Genomic DNA, 27,897 nt, shown 5'->3' with positions numbered 1-27,897 from the left:
TTTTAGCTTTATTATGTCATCAATCTGAAGCACTTCTTTAGTCTTCCTATTTCTAAAACATTAAATCATATCTGTTTCTGCTGAAAAAAATGTGTACCTCACCAAAGAAAGGCCTTTTCTTCTTGAAAAATAACAAAAAAAGATTTGTGTGGTTGGTTACAGATTTGTATACAGGTAGATGAGGTCCAAGGACTAAATAAAAATAACTAAGACCCAAACCAGAAGTACAAAATCTCATTTAACATTTTACATTTGAAATCCTTCATTCAACTCCATGCTTTAGTCATTCATGGTACTTTCCTATCCTGTCTGTCATATAGTATATTAACTGTTCTTTCAAACTTTATTTCTTCTTCAAATTTGATGTGTGCTTTTATTCCAGTTATTGACAAATTTGTTAAACAGCAAAGGGTTAAATACAGATTTACAAACTCCAATTTGACATCAGATCTGGCTATTTTTCAGATCCTACCCTTATAGTTCATAATTCACCTAATTCCTTTATTATATAGCTCACTTTCCCCCCCTAAACAAAAGTGATTGAGAGACTTTAACAAAATCTAGATAAACCAACCTATGTAGGCTTTTCGTGATCTCGAATTCATAGAGGGATAGGGATTATTTATGTGGTATCATTAGTACCAGAATGCTTTAATTAGGACAATTCTCTTACTATTGCCAATTTGCACTTTCTCTTTAACTTATAGTTTCAGAAAGTTGTTTAGAGCCCTGAGAGGTTAAATGATTTACTCTGGGTCACAGAGCAAGGATGTGACAGAAATAGGTTTGAAATGCAGTCTTCTTGTCTCCAAGGCTAGCTCTATATCCCCTCTGACATTCTCCTTCTGTTTAAAGGAAATGAGGTTAGTCTGACATCTACTTTTGATTAAGGCAATAAGTTCATTACTATATTCTTCTGTGTATATAGTCACTCACCATCCAGTTTAGTAATCCAGTATTCAGTCTGTTAAGTTTAAGGATCATACCTCCACGGAGGAAGTTACCTAACTCTTTAGGATTTGGCTTAGTCAGTTTTGAGAGCATATTTCCTCTGCCTCCAGAAATTTTTGACTGGTTATCTGTAACATAGAATTTATAGTAGTCTTTGTATGAGATCATATTTATACCTTAAAATGCAATCTCAGCTGTGGCTTCCCCTTTATAAATAAGGGGATCTCACAATTTTCAAGACATCAAAACATTTAAGCCTTTGAAAGGAGATTAATTTTGTATTGTAGAAATTTGTGTTAAAGCCATGTACTTGATTTCCTCAGATATGCAAGAACACAGCCTAACTCTCCACCCACCCTAAATCCTCATTTTTATTCAATAGCTATGATTAAATTACTTCCTCCATGGTATTGTTTGTTTGCTTTACATATGCAAAGAAAAGTTGCAATCAGTAACCTTCATGCAAGAGGTGTTCTGAAGAAAGATATCTAGGAAAAGTATAATTGGGAAAAGAGATGGCCCAAATAGGCAGGAAAAGCAATAAATAACAGGAATAGCTTATTTGTTGTCTTAGTTACCAAAGATTATTAAAAGACACACATGTTTTTCAGTGTGTTGTAGATTTTACAATAGAGACTTTATGGGAGAACTTGGACAGGAATTATGTAGCATTAAATAGTCTTATGATATGCATCATTGATGTCACATGATCATGGATCCTTTTAAACAGTCTTATTTCCAAGGCAGCTGGGTGACTTAAATCTGGTCTCAGACACTTCCTAGCTATGTGACCCTGGGCAAGTCTCTTAACCCCCATTGCCTAGCCCATATCTCTCTTCTGCCTTGGAACCAATACATAGTATTGATTCCAAATTGAAAGGTAAGGGTTTAAAAAAAAATAAACATAGAAGAGAACTGTATTACAGCAACAAGTTAGCTATCACTAGTCCTTTCTGGTTTAAGACAAATTTCTGACCTGGAATATCATTTTACTTTTTCTATACCTTTGGAATCATTAAGTCTTAGAATTGTAAAGTCTTTGAAACCATGATAAAGATTTTAAATAGATAGTTCAAGGTTACCACTTTGTAATTCCAAGGCTTAGGTTATTTGCCTCCCAAATTAATGCTACTTATACTATACTTTCTTGAATTGTTACTAACCACGCTGGGGGTTTCATGGCCATAGCTTCACAGACCACATTGAAAACATCATCCTGAATCAAGTATAACAAAGGCATGCCCTGTTAAAAGATAATATGAGAGGGTCAAGAAAAATATTAAACTTTTAGCTTGATTACATGGGTTTGAGGGGATATGGTTGGGGATGTAGACTCTAAATGAACATCCTGATGCAAACACCAACAACCTGGAAATAGGTTCTGATCAAGGACACATGTAATACTCAGTGGAATTGTTCGTGGGCTACGGGAAGGGTGGGGGTAGGGGAGGGAGGGATAGAATATGATTCTTGCAACCAAGGAATAATGTTCTAAATTGACTAAATTTTTAAAAATATTAAAATTTTAGAATAGCAATAGACTAAAAGAACAATCCAAAATTTGATATGTGTAGCCTCTGGATCACAGAAGCTCTCTGAATTTGATTCATCTTAACCATTTCAGGAAACGTAAGACTTTGTTATATTATCTTCAATTCAGAACTGAAGAGCTTTTAGGACTCCTGTGCTCAAAGTTTTTATAAATTTGAAGATCAGTATTACTTATCTGTCAACTTTTTTCTTCCCAGAAAGCACAAAACTAGTTTCCATTCCTCAATTCTGTTTTTCTACAACTTAGCTTACTGAAAAAGTGCCCACTAGGCTCCTTTCCTTATGTATCTTTTATATACAGAGATATATACAGAGACCCATTATATACAGAGACCAGGGAAATCATGAGTTCCATTTTTAGTTGCCTTGAATATACTTTTTTCCCTGAATTTGTGCTCTGTGACATAGTTGGCTATAGGAGCTTTAAAGATATGCAGAAGTCAGCTGCCTGGCTATAAGAGGAGGATCAAAGCTGCTGAGAGATGACTTCTATTCTTTCTAGGGCCCCAGTGAACTCTTTCATCCATTTATTTCAAATGCTAGTTGGCAGACTATATTCATTCTATAGGTTGACGCTAGACATTTACTTTTCATAGTTAAAGCACCTTCAGTTACATCATAACTATAATTTTTATTTTTAAGCCTATTCTAGTTAGAATCAGAGTGAATCTGTTTTGACACACTCAGCTTTAAAGGATCGTTGGAGACAGACCACATGTTTATTAGTCCTGGATTTGTTTTTTACTAGGTGGATGACTTAAGAGAAGGCAGCCTTAGTTTTCTCATCTGTAAAATATGGATGAGAATATTTATGCCTTCTACTTCATGGTGTTTTTAAAAGCATTGAGAAGGGGGAGGGGTCTTTTTAAGATATAGGGAGATACACACAGAGATTCACTATTGGTATAAATAATCTTTTGCTTAAAATGCTAAAAATTTCAATCATGAATTTTTACATCTATTCTTCCTAGACTTGACCTACATATACCTACACATATGAGTGTCCTCGCTACAGATTTACCTATTATACCAGTTGTCTGAATTTAAGAGAAACTTTAGATTCAGGTTATTTCTCTGAAAAATGAGCTATTCCTATAAAGATTCCTTACCTTTCCTCCTATAAAGTATTAAACTAAGTTACCTCTAATCCCCCTAAACCCCCTCCCAAAAGTACTTTATTGAAAAATGGGAAATTGAGCTCTATAGAATTAAAGAGTCAAGAGAGTAAGAATAAACTCCTCTAACTAATTTGAGATATATTGTTTAGGAATCTGTAAAATTTAAAATTAAAATTAGGGGAATTTCACGACCCTATTTGAGGTTTCCTTCTCTCCAGAGTACTTGGAAGTTAACACTAATGTCATTATACTTTGAGGAGGATAACAAAAACCCTGGAAATGTGAAGTTCTAATTGTATTGTATTTTGATTAAAGGGACTTTTAAAAGGCCACAAAGTGGTAAAACTTTTTTTGACTTTGGTCCTTTAATTCCATATTCTTTGGGCTATATCAATACTGTGTTTTCCCCTCCCAATAAGAGTGAACTTGTAAAAATATGTTAATATGTATGATTTAGTGTTAATAAGTGAAAGTCTAAAGGTTTGTAATTTGAGTATCATATTTTCTTCAACAAGTTGAAAGTATTTTAAATATATTATTCACTAGAAAACAATACAAAAGGTATAAGAAATAACATTCCTGATGGCCGAATCATTTCAGAATCAACTGTAAAGTCATAAACTAGTTATAGTCAAAATTAGTATCTATCAAAACCATAAGATAAAGATTAGCTAAATGACTATATAAAATTCTAGAATTTTTACTCAACTTATTTTAAAAAGTATTAATTCTGAATGATTGGAAATAAAGTAAGATAATATAATACGCTCTGATTATCACTATGTTGAGAAATTTAAATTATGTGAGACATGTAAAAATGCAGACATCAAAAGATTCTAAGAATGAAGCTATCATTATTATTATATTAATCCTAAGATAGTATTGGTTTTAAAGTTCACATTCATTTGTAGAACACAAGCAAAAAAGATGGTATATTATAAATAGTGTTGCCTGCACACAAAAAAGGAACAGCTTCTAGGTGGCACAGGATTGAGGATTAGGTCTGAAATCAGTAAGACTTTAGCTTAAATACTGTCTCGGACACTTATCTCTATTCACCTCTCTTGACCTCAATTCCTCATTGATTGAATAGAGGTAATTATAGCACCTACTTCTCAGAGTTGTTGTGAGCATCAAATGAGATAGCAATTGTAAAGCACTTGGCACATGGTAAGCACTGTGTAACTGTTAGTTATTATTAGTGGATAAATGAAACATTCTGAAGATGTAAATAAGATTGTCATGATCATTCAGAGGAGACTAGAGATGGTTGATGACAGAAAAGAGGGCAACATTCCAAATGTATAGAAAAGTTCATACACAGTCTTAATAACCAGAAAAAGGTGACCAACAAGATTAGTAACACTAACTACAAACCCTTACTCTTGCTTTTTTCATCTCATATAATATTGATAGCAAAGTAATATGGTATAATAGAGAGAAAAAACTATCAAAGCCAAGAAGACTGTGTGATCCTGGGCAAAATATTTAACTCCTATTAATAAGTTGCTGAGAGATTTCTCATTTGCATTGATAAAGGTGGTATCTTATCCCAATAAAATTACTGGGTACAGCCTCTTTTCTTTACAAAATAATTCTGAGAATGATGCTGAGGATATATATCTAGATGCATTTGTGAGAAGGGAGCTGGTATACTTCCAAAAAAATTTCTATAGCAGACATTAGTGTGATAGTCACATGATTAAATTGTGCCATAGAGAATGCAAGGTACCATTATGTTTGGTTTTTCACAAGATATTGTTTCTATTGGAATAAATCTCAGTTTTATTAGATCCCCTCCAATAAGATTTTTTAAAAATCCAGACCATTACAATATTCTTTCCTAGTAAAACCACAGTGACTATTTTGTTTAGTAACTCATTTTCGTCTGTATTAATTGAGGCATTAAAGACATGTAATGCCGAAAGGTATTTTTCACATATTGTGAAAAAATGTTCACTAAGTGGTTCAGCTGTAAGTTGAATTCTCTAGTCCCACTAGATCTTCTATTTGTTGTAAATTATGTTGTTCTGATTATATTAAGACCCCAGAATACTAGAGTCTCTGTAGTGGATTCATTCCAGCAGTTTCTTTGTGAGAAAGACAAAAATAAATGCATAATGCATATTAACCCAGGCTGTGCTATCTTTTTAGTGTGTGTGTGTGTGTATCTACATGCCTTAGATAGGCCTTCCAGAAATATTAGTCTGCACTCAGAGTTGGACAGGAGGACAGAACTTATAATATTCCTAGCTTATTCATTTAAAAGTTCCTTATTTTGGGAGCAGCCAGATGTCTTAGTAGATGGAGAACCAGGCCTACAGATAGAAGATCCTGGGTTCAAATGACCCTGGGCAAGTCATTTAACCTCAGTTGTCCAGCCCTTCCTGCTTCTTCTGCTTGTTGCAACCAACATTTAGTATTTATTCTAAGACAGAAGATAAGGGTTTATTTCTGTTTTGTTTTTTAATTTCCCTCATCTTTTCCACTCCTGCTAGTCCCTATGGGTTTTGAATAATGAAAAATTTTATTAAAATTGTGTGTATGAATCAAAAAATGATGCAGAAGATTCATGATTAAGTGTAAATAGGCTCTACTCTTCCATCATTTTTAAATAAAGTCCTTTTGATTAGATTTATGAGATAACCCAGCAAATTGTCAAATGCAGATATTTGCTGTTTGTCCAGAAATCTGTCATCTCTCTTATTTTAAGGCATTACCTTGAAGTGCAAATCGTATCCTCAGAAACCACCTTCTTCACAATCTATTGACTTTCCAAATTGCTTTTTTCTCTACTATATCTTTTGGTCTTCAGTTTCTTGTTCTATATGACATAACAATTGTCAATACATTTTAGATTCCTTCTGACAATTTTTTTTTTAAATACCAAGTCACCAAACCTGGGTGGTTTGCATCCAATTTCATAAGAGATTCCCTATTAGGACTTAGATATATATCAAGGAAAATTTACATCATCTCCCTTGTTATCAAGTTGACTCATAGCTACCTCTGTCAGTAATCCCTAGCAAGGACTCAAAGACTGCTACAGCTCTTTTCCTTCTGACCTACATAAGATTATCTCTTACCTGATACCAATTTAGTCTCTTATCATTATTTGGAGAACATAAAGCTGCTTTCATGGATGAAACTAATTATTCAAAATGAAATTTAATATTTTCATTTGCTTGACTGACTCTTAGATTTTCTTTTTCTATCATGGGCCAAAAAGAACGAGCAGTTGATCCAGTGGATCAGATATATATATATATTAAGATGGCAGAACTGAATAAGTTACAGGTAGTTAAATACAACGAAAAGACCTTTGCATTTAGAGCCAAACTATCTGAGTTCAACTCTCACCCCCATGCCACTTTCTACAGATATGATCTCTTTCTGGACCTCAGTTTCCTCATCTATAAAACAAGATATTTCAACTATATGAACATTAGGGTTTCTCAGATTCTTAAATGTATTATCTTGTAAGGATCAATCTTTTAGGATTACTTGTTAATGAATAACAGCCTTTATTTTTTTAACCATCAAGACCTCATTTAGTATTTCTTGTAGCTTGCAAATATCTGTACAGTATCTTTACATAATTTTTAAGTACTTTCAGTTCATATTTGGGAAGATGAACCTTGGAAAACTAATTTTAAAAATTATCTAACCCTCCCCCTCACCAGTATCTAAGATCATATCTAAACGTAATATAAAAAGGAAGTAAATAAAATCAAAATAATGGAAAAGTAATCAACTATAGTCTTTGACCATCATTGTAAATGAAAACCCAGCAAATAAATATCTTATGAAAACCCAGCAAATACCATAGTTTTCCTGTTTCAAATTTTCCAATAATACTAAGCCTTACTAAAGCCTGATTTTGTTGGAATTACTGTTCAGGGCTTGTTTCTTTGAAATTCCCCCACTTATAAAATTGTCCATTGAGATAGTGATCATATCACAAAATCACAAAAAATGATGGGCCTTACAAGCCATGTCTAATCCTCCCTTGACCCCTACCATCTCCTTTTGGGGGTATGTGTGAAATTAATGGCCTATTTCCTAGAATCACCTACATGTAAAATAAAATATCTTCTCATGGCTGTTATGTGAATATTTTAAAATATATATGTATACATATATATATATATGAATATTTAGTGATCCAAAAATTGTCAAATTTAATATTTTGGATAAATTTAATTTTTTTTTTTTTAAGAATCATACTCATGATCATTTACTTGACCCTGGAGATTCAAGAAAGCAACAGACTAATCAGCATAACTACCGTACAAGATCTGCCTTGGAAGAAACTGCAAGACCCTCAGAAGAGTTAGAAAATGGCAATAGTTCTTCAGATGTAAGATCCTAAATCCATATACTAATATGAGTTGGCTTCTTTATAAGTATATTGTTCCTGTGTTAAATACAGATTTGTTTTTAGTGCTTAAAGCAGAAAATTTAGATAGATTTGCATTTTTAAAAATTTGAGTAGCTATCATTGAAAGGGAAGAAAAAGAAATTGGATTAAAAAGAAAAATATTAATAGGCAGTATTACAAAGGAAAGATGTAACTTAAGATTTATATTTGTATTTACATAAGAATTCTTGATAATTATTTAAACTAGGATAGCCAACAGTATGGTCATTTGGTTGATGGTTCTGATAAAATAAGTTGAAACGAAGGTAAGAAAAATGTCAACAAGGAAAAGAAATTTAAATCAAATTTGCATACACACTTTAGGTCATGCATTTGAAAATTATTTGTTCCTTAATGCTCTATTTATGAATTAACTGTGTTGGCAGGATTATGGTGCCCACAATAATTTTGTTGTTCAGAAAGAAAAATAATCATTTGGAAACCATATATGTAGAAAACAACTTTATTTGGTGATATGGGTTTTTATTTTAAGAAGGTACTATGACACCATTTTTTCATATGGTTTTAAAATTATGAAGGCATGATAAAAATTCTAATTAATAGATGTATTTATATATATATTGCATCATGCCTGATTAAGGGAGTCACAGTGGCCAAAAAGGATCCATGTACTCCAGGTCTGCCTGTTAAAAAAAACAGTGTTTTTGCTGTAAAGAAATGGCTGAAATTAAAAACATTGATTCTGAATATTATCATTTCATAAAGAAGTCTAATGAATGCAAAACAAGACCAAAATGTACATAGAAATTAACTCGGATTTCACACTATTCATTTCTATGCCATGTGATGAAATGTTATTTTTTAAAATATTTGTATGTTTTAAAAACTTTTTGATGGCCTATGTACTTAATAAGAAATTAATAAGATTTGAAAACAATAATCAAGATGACACTCTTAATAATTTGTCTTATATAGTGTACTTGAGTGGGAATCAGAGTTTTTTTTTCCCCAATTCTGAATTATTTTAACTAATGCACTTAAAATTTAATTCATCTGAGCCTTTTTTGTATGCAGGAATATATTTAAAGATAAATACTGTTATTTTTCATCTTTCTTTGGAATAAATATAGGAACTAGATTTATAACTTTTTAAGATTGTCTTAATGTTAAATTAGTTTGAGGGAATTCATTACAAGTGGCTGAATGATTACTAATTTGATTGATATTTAAAACAAAAAATTGAAAAGTCATTTATCATACTTTTAAAAAAAATATCATTGTCAAAATGTGGGATTTTTTTCATAGGAGTCTGATACAATGTTGTCTAACACCATACTTTGCCCGCTTCTCTCAATTCTTTATTTTAGTGGAAATGAAATGGATCACACTGTTAGCTGCCAAAAAACGATGTAAAAACATCTCAAGACATACTGAATTTGGGGCTATATATGATTACACAAAGACATTATTATAATTAAAGTATAGCACAAGGTTTAATTTGGGACAGCTAGATGGGGCACTGGATAGAATGCCAGCTCTAGAGTCAGGAACACTTACTTTTCTGAGTTCAAATCTGGCCTCTGACACTTCCTAACTCTGTGACCTTGAACAAGTCACTTAACCTCATTTTTCTCATCTAAAAAAATGAGTGAAGAAGGAAATGGCAAATCTCTAATATACCTTTGCCAAGAAAATCACAAATGGGGTCACAAAGAGTCAGACAAGACAAAAATGACTTGGTAATAAGATTTTATATTGTAAGGTTGACTAAATTGGTAATGAAAATAGGTATGTTTTTATAAAGATAGTTTATAAAATGAAATTTCATTCCTTAACAATTAGTAATCAATTCAAATGAAAGAAAATATTGAAATTATACATTGTCACAAATTTATTAATCCTATTGAGTTTTATCATGACCAAAAGAAGATATTATAAAAGTAAGCTTTAAAAATCCATAAAATTTTCCATTTCATTTTAAGTAAAATCATAGATGCTTAGTATCAATGGGCCTCTGACACTGTCTAATTTTGCCTTTGGAAGATTTAAAAATCTCCCTATTATTTAACCAGTAAATATGTATTTGTTTAGTTTCTGCTTAGAGATGTCCAATGAAGATAAACTTGCCTCTCTCATGAAAAAATTCCACTTTCAAATAACTAATTCTTAGGGAATTTGTATTTACATCATACGTAAGTTCTTCTCCCTGAAAATTCTGCCTATAACATATAGTTCTGTGCCCCTGAGGTTAAGAAAAACAAATATAATTTCTTTTACTTGTTAGCCCTCCAAATGCTTGAATACCACTTCCATTTCAGCAAGTCAAGGAACAAGCATTTCATTAAGTATGCTGAGGGTATAAAGAAAAGCAAAAACATGATCACTGCCCTCCATGACCTCTCATGCTAAAGAGGAAGACAATGTACAAATAACTAAAAAAATCAAGATACATGCAAGATAAATGTACCATAAATCTTATAAGGAAATGGACTAGTAGCTATTGAGAGAAATGGAAAATGTTTCCCTCAGAAAATGAGATTTAAATGGTCTCAAAGGAAGTCAAGGAAGCTTGCAAATGTAGTCAGTAGATCATAAATGGGGGAACAGGGCAGGGCGGATGCAAAGCAGTTAAACTGTTATTACTGTTGTAACAACATATGGAAAGAAGTCAAGTATAAGAAGATTGTAAGAGAAGAAAGGGGTCAGGTTATGAGAGTTTTTAAATAATAAGATGCTACATTTAATCCTGGAAGTTAAAGAGGAGTCACTAAATTTTATTGAGTAAGATGGTGATACGTGATCAGAACTTAAGATTTAGAAAAATCACTTGGCAGCTGAATGGAGGGTGGGATTGGGATTGGAGTGGAGAGACTTGAGACAGGGAGACCAATTAGAAAGTTATTTATTGCAAGTCTAGGCAAGAGTGATTAGATCCTGTAACAGTATGGTGGCTCTGTGAATAGAATTTGTGACATTAAAAACATAAATATTTGATAGCAGAATGTGGGTTGTTAGAAAGTAATGCCTTTAAGATAATTTTAGCATTGTTATTCTTGCACCAACATGAGTCATCAGGAGGGCAGTGTGTAAGGAAAGGTTAGAGATAAGGTTATATAATGTAGGTTAATTAGCATAAGTGTAGAAACAGGGAAAACATAGCTCAGGGACCTTAGGGAAAATTTGTCAAAGCTAGATAGAAATAGGGACAGCATAAGCATAGGTATAATTAAGTAATGCAACAAAATAGTATTAGCTAGAGGTAGATATAGTGTCAGAATAGAATAGATTAACAATAAGATAAAATTGTGTTACTAGTTACATAGTTAATACTGTTTAAACAACTTAGAGGTAGAAAAATTGTTGCATTGGTTATATTAGTCATACAAATATTGTTATGTAAAACATTTATCAAACTCCTGTTTTCAACTTTGAAATTTTATGTAACCCAAACAAATTGTCCCTTCCCAAAACACCTCCCCACACACCTTCCTTGGAGGTAGCTTTAGTTTAGCATAGTGTAGGATGGGTTAAATAAGATATATTTGTTATTTTGGGGTTGGAAACATTAGTTAGGGTTAGACTTTAATATTTCCCGATAAGTTAATCCCAGTGCAACCTTTGGAAAGTTGCAAGAAACAAAAAGCTTTTTGGTAAGGAAAGATGGGATTTTGCAAGAAGAGTTGAGTGACAACAAAAATCATTGGCATTAGAGGGTGCTGGGCAAGAAGAAGGGACTTGGCAAAAACTCCTGAAGGAATTCTGGGCTTTTGAGCAGAGACTTGGAACAAGCAGGAAACATTTCCTTTCTGGGGACCTTCCCAAGAGCCATAAAAGGATTCATCTATATATTGCTCAGAAACTACTTCTGCCATGTCATTTCATCAATCTGATACCTCAAGGACCATCTCAATAGAGTATCAGACTCTTCAGACTCCGGAGGGTTGAGAACTCTCTGCCCAAGAGCCTGGCTCTCTCCCTTTGCCCTTTTGTACCTGCTCTGACTATTCATTAGTCCAGTAATATTATAAATAGTTGAGAGAATTAGTGGGACGGGAAGGAGAAACTCAAGTCAGCTGGATGGCTACTTGAATGACAGATCTTATTTAGGGGGACAAATCAGGGATCCCAACTCCCTCTTTCCAACCTCCCTACTTGCCTTATGACTATTGTCTATTAACCTTTTACTTTTCAGGCAGGTATTTATTCAAGTGGTATATTCTTGGAGATTAGGGAAGGTAACTTTGCTGAAGCAATAGATCAACTTTAACAGAGCAATCAAGACCTCTCCCCCCGCTGAGTGGAGGACTCAGGGGAAGCTTGTCTCAACCTCCTTGTGGCAGGAAATCTGGGGGTACCTCCAGTTCACCTGATAGGGGAGACCTCCCTTCAACTGCCCATCACCCTCTCACAATAGGGGATCCCCAATTTCTTATAGCATCTCTTGATAGCATTATCCAGGAGCAATGAGTGAGAGAGAATAGGTACCATCCTATCAAGGCACCTACCTTTCAACATCTCTTTCTCTTTTACTACAAGCTCCCTTTAGGTCATTTTACCATCATTATAATAACACCAAAGCCTATTTCATTAACAATCCTTACAAGTGTTTTTAAAGTTTAAACAGGAATAAATTTTAAAATTATAACTTGAAATTTTTGTGGCAATCCACTCATGACAAGATTCTGGGATTAATTTCTTTTAGATTCTGACCAAGAGGAAAGAAAAAAAGTAGTGCCCTCTGTATTAGATCAATGAATAAGTTACTAAAATGTACTCTAGTGATTGGTCCAGGAATACATTTCAGTTTAATGTCACTTATAGAGAAGGCTATGACAGAGTGCCTTTTAGCTTTCTTGATACATATACCTTGAAGAATAGAAAGGAACAATGAATAATTCTATTGATTGATGCAACTTAAATGATGCCTTAAGATTTAAAACCATAACAGAATTCAGTACTAAATAATGTATTAAAAGAATTATGACTCTTAACTCAGGAAATTGCTTTTACTCTAATTCTGAGAGGGAACTATTAGTTTTCTGCATTTGTCACGTACAAGAATTTCCATAATTTTCAGTTTTAAATGTTAAGCCAAGATTTTGGGAGGTTCTTAACTCTGTGTTTTTTTGGTGTAGCAGTTTAAATTTTAGCTATAAATCTCTGATTATTAGTCTATTAATATTAGATAAGTAAAAATAAATACATGTGTTTTAAATAATTCTATGTAGTAAAGTTAGTCCAAAAGTATCAGTAGAAAAAAATCTAGTTGTAAGACCCTTTTTGCACACCCTTTGATTGGACAAGGAATTGTGACGATTACATTTAATTATTGTCCACAAAATATTTTTAATTTCTGAAAGATTTTTGGAAGGGGTGATAATCTTGAAAGGAGCCAGAAGTAAAAATATTTACATATCTTTAAAGTCCTTTGAAGATAATACTACCAGGTATACTGTACTGAATTTCTGAGTGACTTAGAACTTGGTTTATTATGAGAATAAGACCTGTATTTTTATGTTAAATGTTAATACAAATAGATTATATGTTGATGGTTCCCTAATGTGAGTAATATCTTTAGATTTTACTGATAGATTTTTTGCAGAGATGTGTAATAAAGACATAATACATATCTCTTAATTAGGAAGGTGAAATTGTAGCCGTCAGTGGTGGAACATCAGAAGATGAAGAGAGAGCATGGCACAGTGATGGCAGTTCAAGGTAAATGACTGAATTATTATTTTTTTTTTTAAATAAAGCTTCATAAGCCTAGTTTTAGAAATTACAAATTTTACTGGAATTTGGTGGGATGGGATTTAGGATTACAGCATGGCTCTAGAAAGTTAAAATTTACTCAAAAGAAAAAGATAGGGTAAAAAGGGATAAAGTGTCTTGGCCATGCATGGCAGCCATGGTGATGAGTGACTGGATCTGAGGGACATTATAGCCTTGGAGAATGAAAGTTAACCTGCTAGGGAGGCTTAGCAGCTAGAGAGAGAGAATGAGATAAGGAGTACAGGAAAGAGTGTGTACAGCAGGCCTTAGAAGGACTGAGAGGAAGAATCACAGCACCATGACTGGGGGCTATGATCTTTGTTTATTGTGACAAAGAGAAAGACTTTTATAGTGAGTAAAATATTAAGCACTACAACTTTCTTGTGGGGGTGTTACTTTCCCACAGGATGATGTTTATGAAATGACTTCACACATGAAGTTACCAGGGTTGCTATTACAGATGTAAACAAGTTGAGAAACGGTGATTGTTCCTGGGGAAAGGCAGATTTGGTACATTCAGTCATGATGTTACAAGGTCTTCTTTGCTCTTCAGAGTGAGGGGGTATTCGGAGTTTAATGATGACCTTTGGCTGAGAGCAGCAGGGCCTTTGTGTGAGAGATTGTGATCTTGCCAGCAATCTCAGGCAAGCATGGCTGCTTGGCTCAGTGGGTCTCACAGTGAGGACCAGAATCCAAGTAGCGCTGTTATTGATTAGTCCATGGTGCTCAGGGTGAAAATGAAAACAAAGTTTCCTTTATCAGTATAGATCAGCATCTTACCTGAAGGCGAGCTGAGAGCTAGAAGGAAACTAGGAATAGGGTTGTTTAAAAAAAAAAGAAAAAGAAAAGAAAAAAATGCTCAGAAGAGAACAGAAAGGAAAGAATCCCGAAGTTACAGGGTAAATTCATATATTTGATCGAGAAATTTGCATTTCATACATAATCTTGGTATGAATTGCTTACTTTATTTAGTATGTCAGTTCAGAATAAAAGAAAATAAAAATTTCACTATACCTTACAGGATTGTATATTAAGGTATTTTTGTGAAAGAACTACACAGGGTGATGTGATGCAAAGCATTTGGGTGAAATTTAATGACATTAGAAATAAAAGCAGTGTTGTCATTGAAGTCCACATCATATATAAGGGAGAAAATACATGAAGCATTCAAGAAAGTAGACTGTAAGCCTGCCAGAGATGGTATGTTATGAGAAAGCCAAGAAGTTCATTTACCTAGAGATCTACTCTTGCTCTCTACTTCAAAAAGAGCAACTAAAAAGTTCTTGGCATAACAGCAGGGCATACACCTTCCTTCTCACCTCCCCACATTAGCTAATAATGCCATAAATTTTCCCCTAATTTCCCACAGTGGTACCTCCCATGATGGTAGGGCCTATAGAATGTCCTAAGACCTCTTCAAAATTGTGGAACTTTTTAATCCCCAAATCAGTGACCAAAAATAGAAGCTTCCTGAGCTTAGTATGCTTATAGATTTATTCGATATATGTTTAATTACCTGAATAAACTCTATAATGCTATACAGCAATGTATGTCTCATAACTGTGACTAAGATATTCAGTTGATCTGTGATCCATTGGTGTATATTCTGCCAAATCTGTAGATCACAAACCATTTCTAAGCTTGACTATCCTGTGCAACTATTGTTCTTATCCTCCTGCAAATTCATTAATAATGTCTCCCCTGTATTATTCCATCTCTTAGTATTGGGAAGATGGGATTGATACATATAGCCGAGGTCTATTCATTACTTATCTCTCTTTTGCATGATCAGCCAACCTTTTTTGCCTTTTATATTTTTTATATCAGTATAAGACCATGTGATAATGTATTCATTGTGTACAAGCCTGTTGATTCCATGCCTTAATAAACAATGAGAGAAATGTTCTGAAATACTAAAAATTATTAAAAAGTTATTCTTCTTATAAAGAATGATACTTCAAAAAGTTATGGGTTTCATTTTTTGGAATTTAAAAAAAGTTCTCATTTGTCAAATATAAGTATTAGTAACTATCTCTTATGGCACCCCTTTATGTTGAACTTTTCTAAAAGGAGAATTTCAATTTTTTTCTTAGCATGCATGGGAATTAGAAATGTTTAGACACGCATAATATTTTAAAATTTTTTCAAAAGTTGGCATGTTGGAAAGCATTGCAATGTTTTAGTGAATCTAGTAACTATATATTGTTTTTTTCTTTCATAATTTTACTTTTTCATTCTTTTCATTTCAAAGAAGCAGGGCTTAAGGATTTTTATTTTCTGGTCTATCTGTATTTGTAGTGATTACTCTAGTGATTACTCTGATTGGACAGCTGATGCAGGAATTAACTTGCAGCCACCAAAGAAAGTTCCTAAACATAAACTAAAGAAAGCAGAAAGTAGTTCAGAGGATGAAGAAGAATCTGAAAAGCAAAAGCAAAAGCAAATTAAAAAAGATAGAAAAAAAGGAAATGAAGAAAAAGATGGACCAACATCACCAAAGAAAAAGAAGCCCAAAGAGAGAAAGCAAAAGGTTAGTATCATAATAAACATTAAAACAATGTGATATTTCTATCGTGTTTCTAACATGATTGTTCTTATAGAAGTTATGTTTTATTTATAAATAAAATTAAAATCTAGCATTTATACAATGCTATGAGGTTTGCAGAGCACTTCATAGATATTCTCATTTGATCTGCACCAAGAACTCTAGGAAATAGGTACTAGTATTATCATCCCTATTTTTATAAAACAGGAAACCAAGGCAGGATATGGGTAAGTGACTTGAAAAGTCACACAACTAGTAAGTTAGACAGGATTTGGAGTTAGATGTTTCTGATTTCAGGTTTAGCACTCTTACTAAGGTCGCCATCTAACTGTTTTTGAAAATAACTAGCACTTAGAATTTGTAAAAGCACAAAACAAATATCTCATTTTTCACTCATAGCTGTTCTTAATATGCCTTCTATTTGTAATTATGGAAGTAAAGCAGGGAAAATTTCTCTATCCTTTTACTCTGAGATTCTACTAGTAGAAAACATGCCCCAAGTAGTTTATAAGAGTGTTATTGAGACATCTTTTTTTTAATTACACAGAAGAGAATAGAAAAAAGGGGAGAAAGAAGCACAGATGAGTAGAATGATTTTGAAAGCTATAGGTTTAGCTTCTTATTTACAGGTATCCTTTCCATATTTTGAGGGTTAGGGGCATGGTACTCAAATCCTCATAAATTTTTTTGACCTCTTCATGATAGAAACATCTCAATATTTTTTTTTCCTTTTTTGGGGTTTTTATAATACCTTATTGTAAAATTTATGTTAAGTTTCCAAACTTTTTCTGCATTATCTTTCACATGTAATCCAAGGCTTTCACAAAACTCCCAGAAAATTCCTATTTAATTTCTTTTGCTGATCCATGATATATTAAAACTACAATGGAGAAAGCCATGCATGATGTGTAAGGGAATGTTGTAACTAAAAAAAAGAAAGGCAAACTATAACTTAAAGACTTACATGTCATGTGCCATTTTATTTTTTCTGACTTTTTATACATATATAAATACTCATTTGATATTTGTTAATTCCAAGTTATGATATAAACCTCAAATATGTATAGAGAGATACATTTTAAAAAAATTTTATTATGTTATATATAACTTGTTCTATCTAAGCTTTAGATAGATGTTCCTTATTGTGTTATGGTAAAGTCAATTTAGTCCTAAACCTTCAAGTGCTTTTAACTGAAATGGATATTTTTTAATATGTTCAATGCTGTTTAAAATCTGTTTACAGCATATGTTAATGTAATCATGGATTTTTGTTTTAATGTAGCCTAATATTTGTATTTTTTTCATACTGAACTAACCCTGTTTTTTTGGGTACAAATCCAACCACTTAGTAGTATATGATATTTTTAATATTTTTTCTAAGCTGCTTTGCTAATAACTAAATAAAACGTTTACATCAATATTAAGTAGGGATATTGGTCTATAGTTTTCTTTCTCAGTTTTAATTCCCAAGTTTAGGTTTCAAGACCATATTTGCATCATATAAGGAATTTTGTAGAATTACTTGCCCCCACCCCCAGTTTCTATAATGGAATGAATTGCTCTTGCCATGTTTAAAATCATTTATCTCTCTGGTCTGGGAATTTTTTTTGGAGAGATAGGGTAGAATTAATTTATTCTAGTTAAACGCTCTTTTTCTTTTTTCTTTTTTCTTTTTTTTTTAAACCCTTACCTTCTGTCTTGGAGCCAATACTGTGTATTGGCTCCAAGGCAGAAGAGTGGTAAGGGCTAGGCAATGGGGGTCAAGTGACTTGCCCAGGGTCACACAGCTGGGAAGTGGCTGAGGCCAGATTTGAACCTAGGACCTCCCGTCTCTAGGACTGGCTCTCAATTCACTGAGCTACCCAGCTGCCCCCTATAAGCCAAGGTTTGTTTTTTTTTTCTTTTTCTAATATTAGGTTTCATATAGTCTATTTTTTTTCTTATGATAGTCTTAAGAATTTTATGTTTTAGTAAATATTCATCTTTTTCATATAAATTACAGGTTACATTGGCATATAATTGAGCAAAAAATAATGTCTATTATTTCCTCTTCAGTTTATGTGAATTATCTTTTTCCTTTGAATTAACAATTTGGTTTTCCTTTCTTTTTATTTATTAGCTTGCTCAATTGGTTTTTTGCTAGTTTTTTCCCCCAGAAATGGGGATTGGGGAACACTTTTCAAGTTGTTCAAAAGTTATATATCAAAAATTAAGTAGGGAATTCCCTTTTAATAGCTTAATGCCTATTACAATCACAAATATTTTCAGAATTATCTGCTACATTTATTGTGGCCACACTTGGTTCAAGTATTTCTGTTCAAGTTTGAAACCTATTCAAGGATAAAATATAAAATCTTCAGCTTTGTAATCAAAGCCCTTCATAACATAGTACTATACTACCACATTCATTCTTCCCCTTCACACCTTTCCTTTCTTCTTAAATCTTACTAGTCTTCCATCCAGGGACATTGGCTTATTTATTGTTCCTCAAACAAGACAATCTGTATCTTCTAGCCCCAAGCATTCTCTGACTTTTGCCAATTTCTCTGGAATGTTCTCTGTCACCTGGCTTCATTTAAATCCCAATAAAATCCTATCTATAATAAGCCTTTACCCACTCCCTCTTATTTCTAGTGCCTTCTCAATTTAAATTATTTCCAACTTTCCCCATATATAGCTTGTTTGTACATATTTGTTTTCTTACCTTAGGTTATAAGTTCTTTTAGTGCAGGGACTGCTTTTCGTTTTTTTTTTTACTTCTTTTTTATATCTTGTAAAGATTAAAATTTAGGAAACTGAGGCAGGTAGAAATTAGTTTCTCTCTGCAAGGAGTATTATATTTTTAGAGGTTTATTAAAGATTAAGGATTAAAGAAAATACAGGATAAGAAACACGTGTCTAGGCCACAGAGAGGCCTAGACACAACCTCACCTACATTATGAAAAGAGCCATGTCTGCTCCAAAATGGAAGTCCAAATGCCCCCTCAGTAGGTGGAGAACTCCTTTAAATAATCATTTGTGTTCTAGCCCAGGCAAGAATTCAGTTTGATTACAAAGCACTCTGGAGAAGTGGAGCAAAGTATCCTGGGGATTGGAGTCCTGAATTCGAGTCTATTGTTACAATCTCCAGCTCTTAGCACCATGTTGGGCAAATGATAAGATACTTAATAAATGTTTGTTGACTGTCTTACTGAAGCCAGAATGAGATCAGATACTTTAAATCATACCATTTAACTTTATCAAGTGAAGATTTACTTATCCATGAAAGATAAATGAAGCCTCTGTTATTTTCAGTGGTGAGTCTGTATGGTTTCAGGTGGATGGATATCCCAAAATTCTGGTTATTGACTCTTGGGGAACTGGCCTTTTGTATGACCTTAAGCAACCAGAAGCCATTTTAATAAGTTGAGCCTTACCCAAGTCTCCCGGTAAGCTTCTTTGTCTTTCCCAAAGGCAGTTAGTTTATGGTTCAGTGTATAGAATCCAAGGCCTAGATTCAGGAAATCTCTAATTCAAAATCTACCCCCAGACATTTACTAGTTCTCCTGGGCAAATCACAACCCCTGCCTGCCTCTGTTTTCTTATCTCCAAAATGGCATGTGTACACATGTGCACAGACACACAGAGTTAGGGAATAACTTCTAGACTATTCTGAAATGATATCCATTGTAGAAATTGTTCTTGCCACATTGGCCAAGTTTGTTACCAGACAACATCAGAGAGTAAAAATAGAACTATTTTTTCTATCTTCTCTCTTAGCAAAATTGGTCTTCATGAACTGAAAACAAAAGAAAAGACTATGAAGTGGAAATTGTAACCCATGTTAGCTTAATAGGAAATCCCAAAACAATGGCATGTTTTAAGTGAACTCCTCTTCAAACTAGATTAATTACTTGCTAAGATATTATAGATATTTTCAGATATAATCTCAATCATTGTTCAAAACCTTTGAGAAATCACAGAGAATATCCCCCCCAAAATGAGAGAAAAGTTCATTTGTTCAAATGTCCTAGTTTTCTGAAAGTTGATTCTAGAAGCCATAAATGCAAAAAAGTATAACTTTTACACAAATATAAGGCAAAAATCCAAAACATACTATTTACCAGAAATTTTCTGAGTTTTTAGAGAATGAATTGATCACCATGATCCAACATGGCATTTCTAGGAAGGAGTGCTGCCAGTCTGGCTTCATGTCCTTCTTTTGACTGGCCGAGCAATATATTCATAGATCAAAACAGATTTTTTTTTTAACCCTTTCTCTCTTAGAATCACTATTGATCAGTATTGATTCCAGAGCAGAAGAGTGATATGGGATAGGCAGTTGGGTCAGTGTCACTGAATTGAATAATATATGTTGAGAGTAAGATGTACAAATCCTGAAGGGGGGTGGAGGGGCTAGATTATACTCTTTGAATGCCAAACATTGGTTAATGGTTGATCTTTGAAACAGTGGCATTTTTCAAGAAGCATGGCCAGACCTATATTTTAGGAAAATTACTTTGGTAACTGAATGGAGGATGGATTAGAGTGGGAAGAGACTTAAGGCAGGCCCATCTACCTGCCAGTGAATGCAGTGTTCCAGGTGAAAGGTGATGAGGGCCTGCACTAGAGCAGTGACAATGTCAGAGTAGAAATAGAGGTGTATTCAAGAGATGCTGCAGAAGCAAGTTGGACAGGCCTTGGTAACAGATTGGATATGGGGATTGAGAGGGAGTGAGACTAGGTTTTGACTGGGAGAATGGCTTGATCCTCTACAATAATAGAGTTGGAGAAGGGAATGATAAAAAGTTCTAGTTTGAACATGTTGAGTTAAAGATGTCTGCTGAACAGCTCCAGGTGCCTAAAAGGCAGTCACAAATGCAAAATTGAAAGTTCGCAGAGTTTAGAGCAAGATAGGTCATTTTAAGAATCATTCGTATGTATAAAAATGGTAATTAAATTCAGTGAAGAAGTATACAGTGAGAAAAGAAGAGATCCCAGGACAACCTTGAGGGATACCTATAGTTAGAGGTTTTAGTCTGTATCAGAAGCCAGCAAAGGAGGCAGAAAGTGTGGTCAGATGGATAGGAGAACCAGAGGAAAATGTCATCCTAAAAGCTAAAGAGGAGAGTATCAAACATAGATGTATTATGTTATGCATTTAGGTTTAGTTTTGGATTAATTGGATCCCCAGCTGTTTTTCTGATAGGTACAGGAGAGACAATAGCTGGCTTGGAAATACTTTTTGTTTTGGGGGAGAGGGGTTAAGCATATGTTTAGTAAGAGGCATAAAGTATAATGTGGCTATTAAAAAAACAAAATGCTTTTAATATTCCTAAGCTATATAAATAACAGTATTAAACAGGATAAGGCAGAGGACAGCCATTAACTGTCAGAAATAATAATGTTAATTATTATTGTATTAATAGGAATCTAGCATTGAAATAACAGGAAATAGTATGATCTTTATTCTCTCTGTACTCCTAAGGCTGTATCTTTAATACTTTGTACAGTTCTGGCCTGCCAAATAAGGTACATCCAGAGGGGGAGATTAAAAGATCTAGATGTCATATCATATACGAAACTTATTTAAAAACATATTTAACTTAGAGAAGTAGACGTACAATATATCTACTATAGAAGAGAGTACATTTGTTACATGTTGTTTCAGATTTTTTGGCTAGAGTGACTAAAAAATTGAATGAATTGTGTGGATAGATGGTGAGTTATTTTTTAGTAAAAATTTTCAAACACAACTAGGTATAGGTATGTTAGATATATAGTATGGAAGAGATTGCTGCATAGAGAAAAATGTTGAACTGTACAAGCACTAAGGTTTCCTTCTCAAGATTCTCTGGTATTTTTCTTTGTAATCTCACCATGGTTAAAATGCTAAAACCTCAGATATAATAGCTTAATTCCATTTTCTTTTTTTTTAAAGAGCATTTGGATGGATAGAATAAATTAAATATTAGTCAAAATTTTTATTTTTCTTTTAAAATTAATACAATAGCATTTTCTTAAAATTAGGATAGTGCCTTAAACATTGTAGGTATCTAGTAAAATGCCTGTTTGATGAAGACAACTGATCCATCCCATATCCTTATTTTAAGAAAAAGATTTGTTGTTTAATGCAATTTGGAATCTTAGTATTTCTCTAAGAAATAATAAATGTATTCTTAACACTTTAAGTATCTTAGATTTAGAGTAAGAAGGGCTCTTATCAATTTTTTAAAACTTTATCACTGCAATGGTTGACTTTTTTTAAGTGAGGGGTAGGCATTTTATATTGAAGCACTAAAGTTTCTATTTTCATATAGTTTCACAATTTACTCAGTGTATAAGTTCCTATTTGTGGTGGACACACTTATCTCATTTTGTGAATATTCTCTAGAGGTTGCCTGTTGGAGAACTGACAGAAAATGGTTTGACATTAGAAGAATGGTTGCCTTCAGTATGGATAACGGATACTACTCCTCGCAGATGTCCATTTGTACCACAAATGGGAGATGAGGTATCTTTTTGTGTTAAGAATTGACTTTATTTTTTGTCCTTTTAAAATAATTCACTTTAATGCAAAGTTCCGGAAATTTCTGGTTATATTAGAAAAATTTTATTCTGCCATAAGTATTTATATTGTGTATATGTGTGTGTGTGTGCTTATATTTATACAGAGAGAGAGAGAGATATAGTTATGTACACACAACACATTATAATCCATTAATTTTTGTTTGTTTTGAAACATTGCTTAAAAGCGTTCAAGTATGTAAATGAAAAATTTTTATCAAATTTCATAAACTGGGGCTTAAGAATCCATAATTTTGTCCACATGCAATGAATAAGAGTGTCGGTTTATTGTCCAGTGCCATATTTTAAGACATTTGTCAGATTTATTAAATCATTCTATAAATCTATCATGTAAAAATTTGGCTGCTTTGATGCTAAAAGCAGTAGTATCAGCATAAAAGTAAGAAACTAAATCATAATATTTTTCTCCAAAAATAGTATAGTTTTCAAATGCAGTATATGTCTTAAGCTAATATAAATAGATGATATTAAGAAAAAATAATTTATAAAAATCTTTACTCATATACATTAAGGAATTTATTTCAGAATCTCAAAATTGAAGGAACTTTACTCTTGGTAGCACTCTTGAGTTTGAAAAACATACTTATTTGAATTCTTATTCTTGAGTAATGCTTTTTTAAAATTCATGAATTTTAAAATTACTTCATCCTTTTTGCTCAGTAAAAACATCTTATTGATAAGTCAACCATTATTTCTTAAGTATCTACTGAGTGCCAGGACTGGGCCTATCAAAGGCAATAATAATACCACTTGGCAATTCTTTGGATATGGAGAATGGGGTGGCTAAGTGGTACTCTTGATAGTAATGAGGAAGTTAGGAAGAGGGGAGGAGGGTTGGGGGAGAAAGATAAGTTCAGTTTTAATGTGGAGTTCATGATGTCTACATAACATCCAGTTTGAGAGCAGAGAGACATTGATTGAATCAAAGGGATTCAAAATATGGGGCCTGATAACACTAAATGAAATACTATAGAAAGAGAAGAGAAAATACAACAGAAGAAGGCACAGGACATAGCCTTGGAGAATTCTCATATTTAGTGGACATGACTTGGATGAAAATTCAAGTTAACTGAGAGATAATTTATAAGTTTTTAAAAAATATTTTTTATTACCCAATTTTGTGATATTATTGTATAAGAATTTGCTAGTGTGGAAACTTCTCTGCTAATATAATTCAGACTTTTCTGTTCTCTAACTTAGAGTCATAGGGAACCTAAAGCTTTGAGTCTTACCTAGGGTCATATAGCTAGTATTTGTCAAAGTTAGAACTTGATTCAGATCTACCTGTCTAACCATTATGCATCAGTACCTTTCAGTTTTCATGTTTGAGTTTCAAAATAATATTGTATTTAAATTATTTTGACAAATTTTTCAAATTGGTTGTACACAATAAAGTGTAATTTTCCTGTAATCTGCAACTTTTAGCTTAAGAAATTAATATAGTATGCAAGAATATATACTGAGAACTACTTTTTCCTATTTGTATTTCTAAATTACCATAGACATCAAATTACATATAAATATATCTATATCAGAATTCTATGTATTTCCAGTACATATATTCTTATGTGTGTATATGTATATGCTATTTTTTACATATCTATATTTATATGTAGTTCCTAACAGTTGACCTGAGAAGCAGTGGTGTTGTGAGTATGTGGCAAACTCTATGGTCAGGAAACCTGGGTTTCAAGTCCTAACCTCAATGCTATCTAACCATGGACAAAGTCATTTAACTTTCTTAGGTTATTCTTCTCCAAAGTTGGGGCTGTAACTTGACCCCAAGATGTGTATGATCAACCGAAGAGTGGGAAAAATTGTGTCGTCCTGTTCTTCCTGCAATAGGCAAAAGTAGAATTTCCAGTATAAGTATGCCTGTCTTTATGTATAACTCTTATCTTTTTCACCCCCACCTTCTGTTGAACAGCAACCAATGGGGGGAAATCTACACATGTATAACTGTCTTTGCATACAACACCTATCTGAATTCCTACCATCTGTTGACTGTGTCAGATTCCTTTAAGAGGCCAAGCTCCAACTCCCAGAACTTCAATAAACTAGTGGCTTCTGTTAACTCTAGGTTCAAATATAAAAACAGTCCTCTTTTATCACATAAAGTTTTTCATAGCCCTCAGACCTTTCCAATAATCTAATACTTTATTTCCCTCCACAAACTCATCCAGCCACACTATTCAAATGTATTATTCCTGTCATAAGATATTCTACTCCATTTCCTTACACATAATTTCCCTCCATACTTTGTAGACCTCTTAGTTTTCTTGATGCTATTTCCCCCCCCCCCCCCCAAACATTTGGCTTAGTATCTCATTTTCTATTCTGTATGTATCTTATGTATACCCAGTTAATTGTTTCACCCCTTCTCAAGGGTCTTTCTTTGTGTCCTCTGTACATAACACAATGTCTAGCACATAATGTATACTAAAATTTTTGGACTGATTGAGCTACTATGCCTATAGTTAAATAGTGACAGTATAACTGATGGAAACTTGACAGATATTCAACACAGCAATGTAATTTTGCAATATAACATGATTCGTTTAAAAATGTTTTTTTCTTAGGTTTACTATTTCCGACAAGGACATGAGGCGTATGTTGAAATGGCCCGAAAAAATAAAATATATAGCATTAATCCAAAAAAACAGCCATGGCATAAGATGGAATTGCGGGTACTGTGATATCTTTTTTTCTCATTATATATATTTTTTTGTTTAAACATTTTTTTTTAGATTTAATCTTGTCAGAATAAACTACTATAATATTAGATACTTATCATAGCATTGTTTTTTTGTCTTGAAAATTGAGTTAACATATTACTTTGATTTTGCAGTAAATTTACCAGTGTAATTTATTGACTCAGCAATTTATATTTGAAATATAATATATTGGGATTAATTTTAGATAGTTGCTAAAAACTTTAACTCTTTATGTGCCATAATTTGACATTCTGATCTTAAATGCTTAAATACTACAAGAAAAACTCATTTCATACACTCATCTTCAAAATCAGTGTGACATATTGAATATAGTAATACAGTTGAAGGTTAGATGATCTATCTTAAAAACCCTCTACTAATAAAGTCTCTGTCACCCTAACAAATCACCTAACTTCTGAGTCGTCCCCCTCCCCCAAAGAACTCTGTAATAAGATGCACAGCAGTTGTTGATCTAATTTGGTGGAGGCAATTTCCTCACCAGAAGTTCTCTATCCTAATAAAATAACCTGTATATACCAACAAAAACGGAAAGATTCAAGAAAGTTACTATATCCTCATTTCACTAGATATTTTTTAAATGCTAAACTTAATAAATAGTAAACTTTAAGTCAAAACATATAAATTAAAAGTATGATATTTTCTTGTTTTCACTCCTTCCTCTCCCCAGGAACAAGAATTGATGAAAATAGTTGGCATAAAATATGAAGTGGGTTTGCCTACACTGTGCTGCCTTAAACTTGCTTTTCTAGATCCTGATACTGGTAAACTGACTGGAGGAGCCTTTACAATGAAGTAAGGGACATTGAGAGTCCCCAAAATTTCAAGATCTTAATATATTCAAATTATTGGCTTTAATCGGTCTGTTCACATTTTGGTTTTGTCTCATTTTTCAAATTAGGTACCATGACATGCCAGATGTCATAGATTTTCTAGTCTTAAGGCAACAGTTTGATGATGCAAAATATAGACGGTGGAATATAGGTAGGTAGTTTTTTCGTTTGTTAAAATGTGAATGGGTTTAACATATACAAAATGACTTGAAATGGCAACTTATCCCTTTGGTCTCAGATGATGAAACATTTGTTTTTTTTTCTGAGTAGAGAGCTGAGGACTTACTGAAGCATAATGTTATTTCTGTCAGAAATAGATTCTTTATTGACTAGTTTTGCTTTCTTTTACATAGGTCACTGTCGACAGACATGGAATAACTAAGAATGATTGGTGGAAAAATAAGTCATTAATAAATTTTTCTAAGATAGGAAGCCATTTGTTGTTCAGTAACAAGATAAAAATTAAATCGAAATATAGCTTGCTGAATAGAAAATTCATCATTGATTCCCTCTTTTATATTGAAAATAACACTTTGTTAAAAATCAGTTTTAATTTTTTCCCTCCCTTTAAGGACTCATTTCAATATGGAGTCAATGCATATTTTATGTACTGCTGATTAGAGTTTAGTACTGGATAAAGATTTAGATAATTTCATTCAGAGCTGAATCTTAAGAATTGAAATTGACCTCATAAGTGAAGTCAGCAAGTATTTACTAAGTGTATATTATGTGCTAAGCTATTAGAGATAAAAAATACAAACTATAAGGAAATACAAGGGGCAGCTGGGTGGCTCAGTGGATTGAGAACCAGACCTAGAGATGGGAGGTCCTGAATTTAAATCTGCCCTCAGACACTTCCCAGCTGTGTGACCCTGGGCAAGTCACTTGACCCCCATTGCCTAGCCCTTACCACTCTTCTGCCTTGGAACCAATACATAGTATATTAATTCCATGATAGAAGGGTAGGGGTTTTAAAAAAGAAAAGAAAAATATAAAATAAGGAAAAACTGCCCTTAATTGTTGGGACCTGCCTGACCTAGTAAGATAGGACCATGAAATAATCTTAAAGAAGACACTTCTGTGCTCTGCTGAAGGTTACATGCAAGGCTGGCCCTGTTATGTGAGCTGGAGGTGGTTATCTGCAATGAACTCTTGGCCCCTTGAAATGTTTGGGTTCCTGGTACTGCATCTTTATAAACAAGATTCTTTGGGTAATCTGATAGAAACACTTTTCTAAGGTGATGTTAATGACAGAATAATTTGGCAGAAAATTCTCTATAAAAATCTAACTCTTAAGGATAATAAAATGGAACTGTGTAAACTCTCCTGCCTGGCCCCAGCTTCATTCTTTTCAGCCCTTCCATCCTGGTAAGAGCCTCCCAGAGCTCCTGTGAGCTTACATTCTAATGGGGACGAAGACAACACAGAAAATAGAATTGAAAAGCTG

The 27,897-nt window shown here is 33.2% G+C and overlaps 1 protein-coding gene across 4 annotated transcripts in view; it reads left to right on the top strand.

Moving 5' to 3' along the window:
• PHIP (pleckstrin homology domain interacting protein) overlaps nucleotides 1-27,897 on the top strand; it is a 187,256-nt gene that overhangs the window by 121,498 nt on the left and 37,861 nt on the right. For all 4 annotated transcript variants that reach the window (XM_001365983.4, XM_007484241.3, XM_056818518.1 and 1 more), the window contains 7 exons: nucleotides 7,840-7,980; nucleotides 13,643-13,719; nucleotides 16,072-16,303; nucleotides 22,692-22,811; nucleotides 25,465-25,572; nucleotides 26,288-26,412; nucleotides 26,519-26,601. In XM_001365983.4, coding sequence (XP_001366020.2) covers nucleotides 7,840-7,980; nucleotides 13,643-13,719; nucleotides 16,072-16,303; nucleotides 22,692-22,811; nucleotides 25,465-25,572; nucleotides 26,288-26,412; nucleotides 26,519-26,601 — 886 coding nt within the window. The remainder of the gene's footprint in view (nucleotides 1-7,839; nucleotides 7,981-13,642; nucleotides 13,720-16,071; nucleotides 16,304-22,691; nucleotides 22,812-25,464; nucleotides 25,573-26,287; nucleotides 26,413-26,518; nucleotides 26,602-27,897) is intronic.

Source organism: Monodelphis domestica, chromosome 2 (assembly GCF_027887165.1).
Source record: "Monodelphis domestica isolate mMonDom1 chromosome 2, mMonDom1.pri, whole genome shotgun sequence".
In the NCBI taxonomy this organism is placed as follows: domain Eukaryota; kingdom Metazoa; phylum Chordata; class Mammalia; order Didelphimorphia; family Didelphidae; genus Monodelphis; species Monodelphis domestica.
The sequence above is the reverse complement of the archived record's forward strand: the minus strand, read 5'-3'. Positions and strand labels throughout refer to the sequence as shown.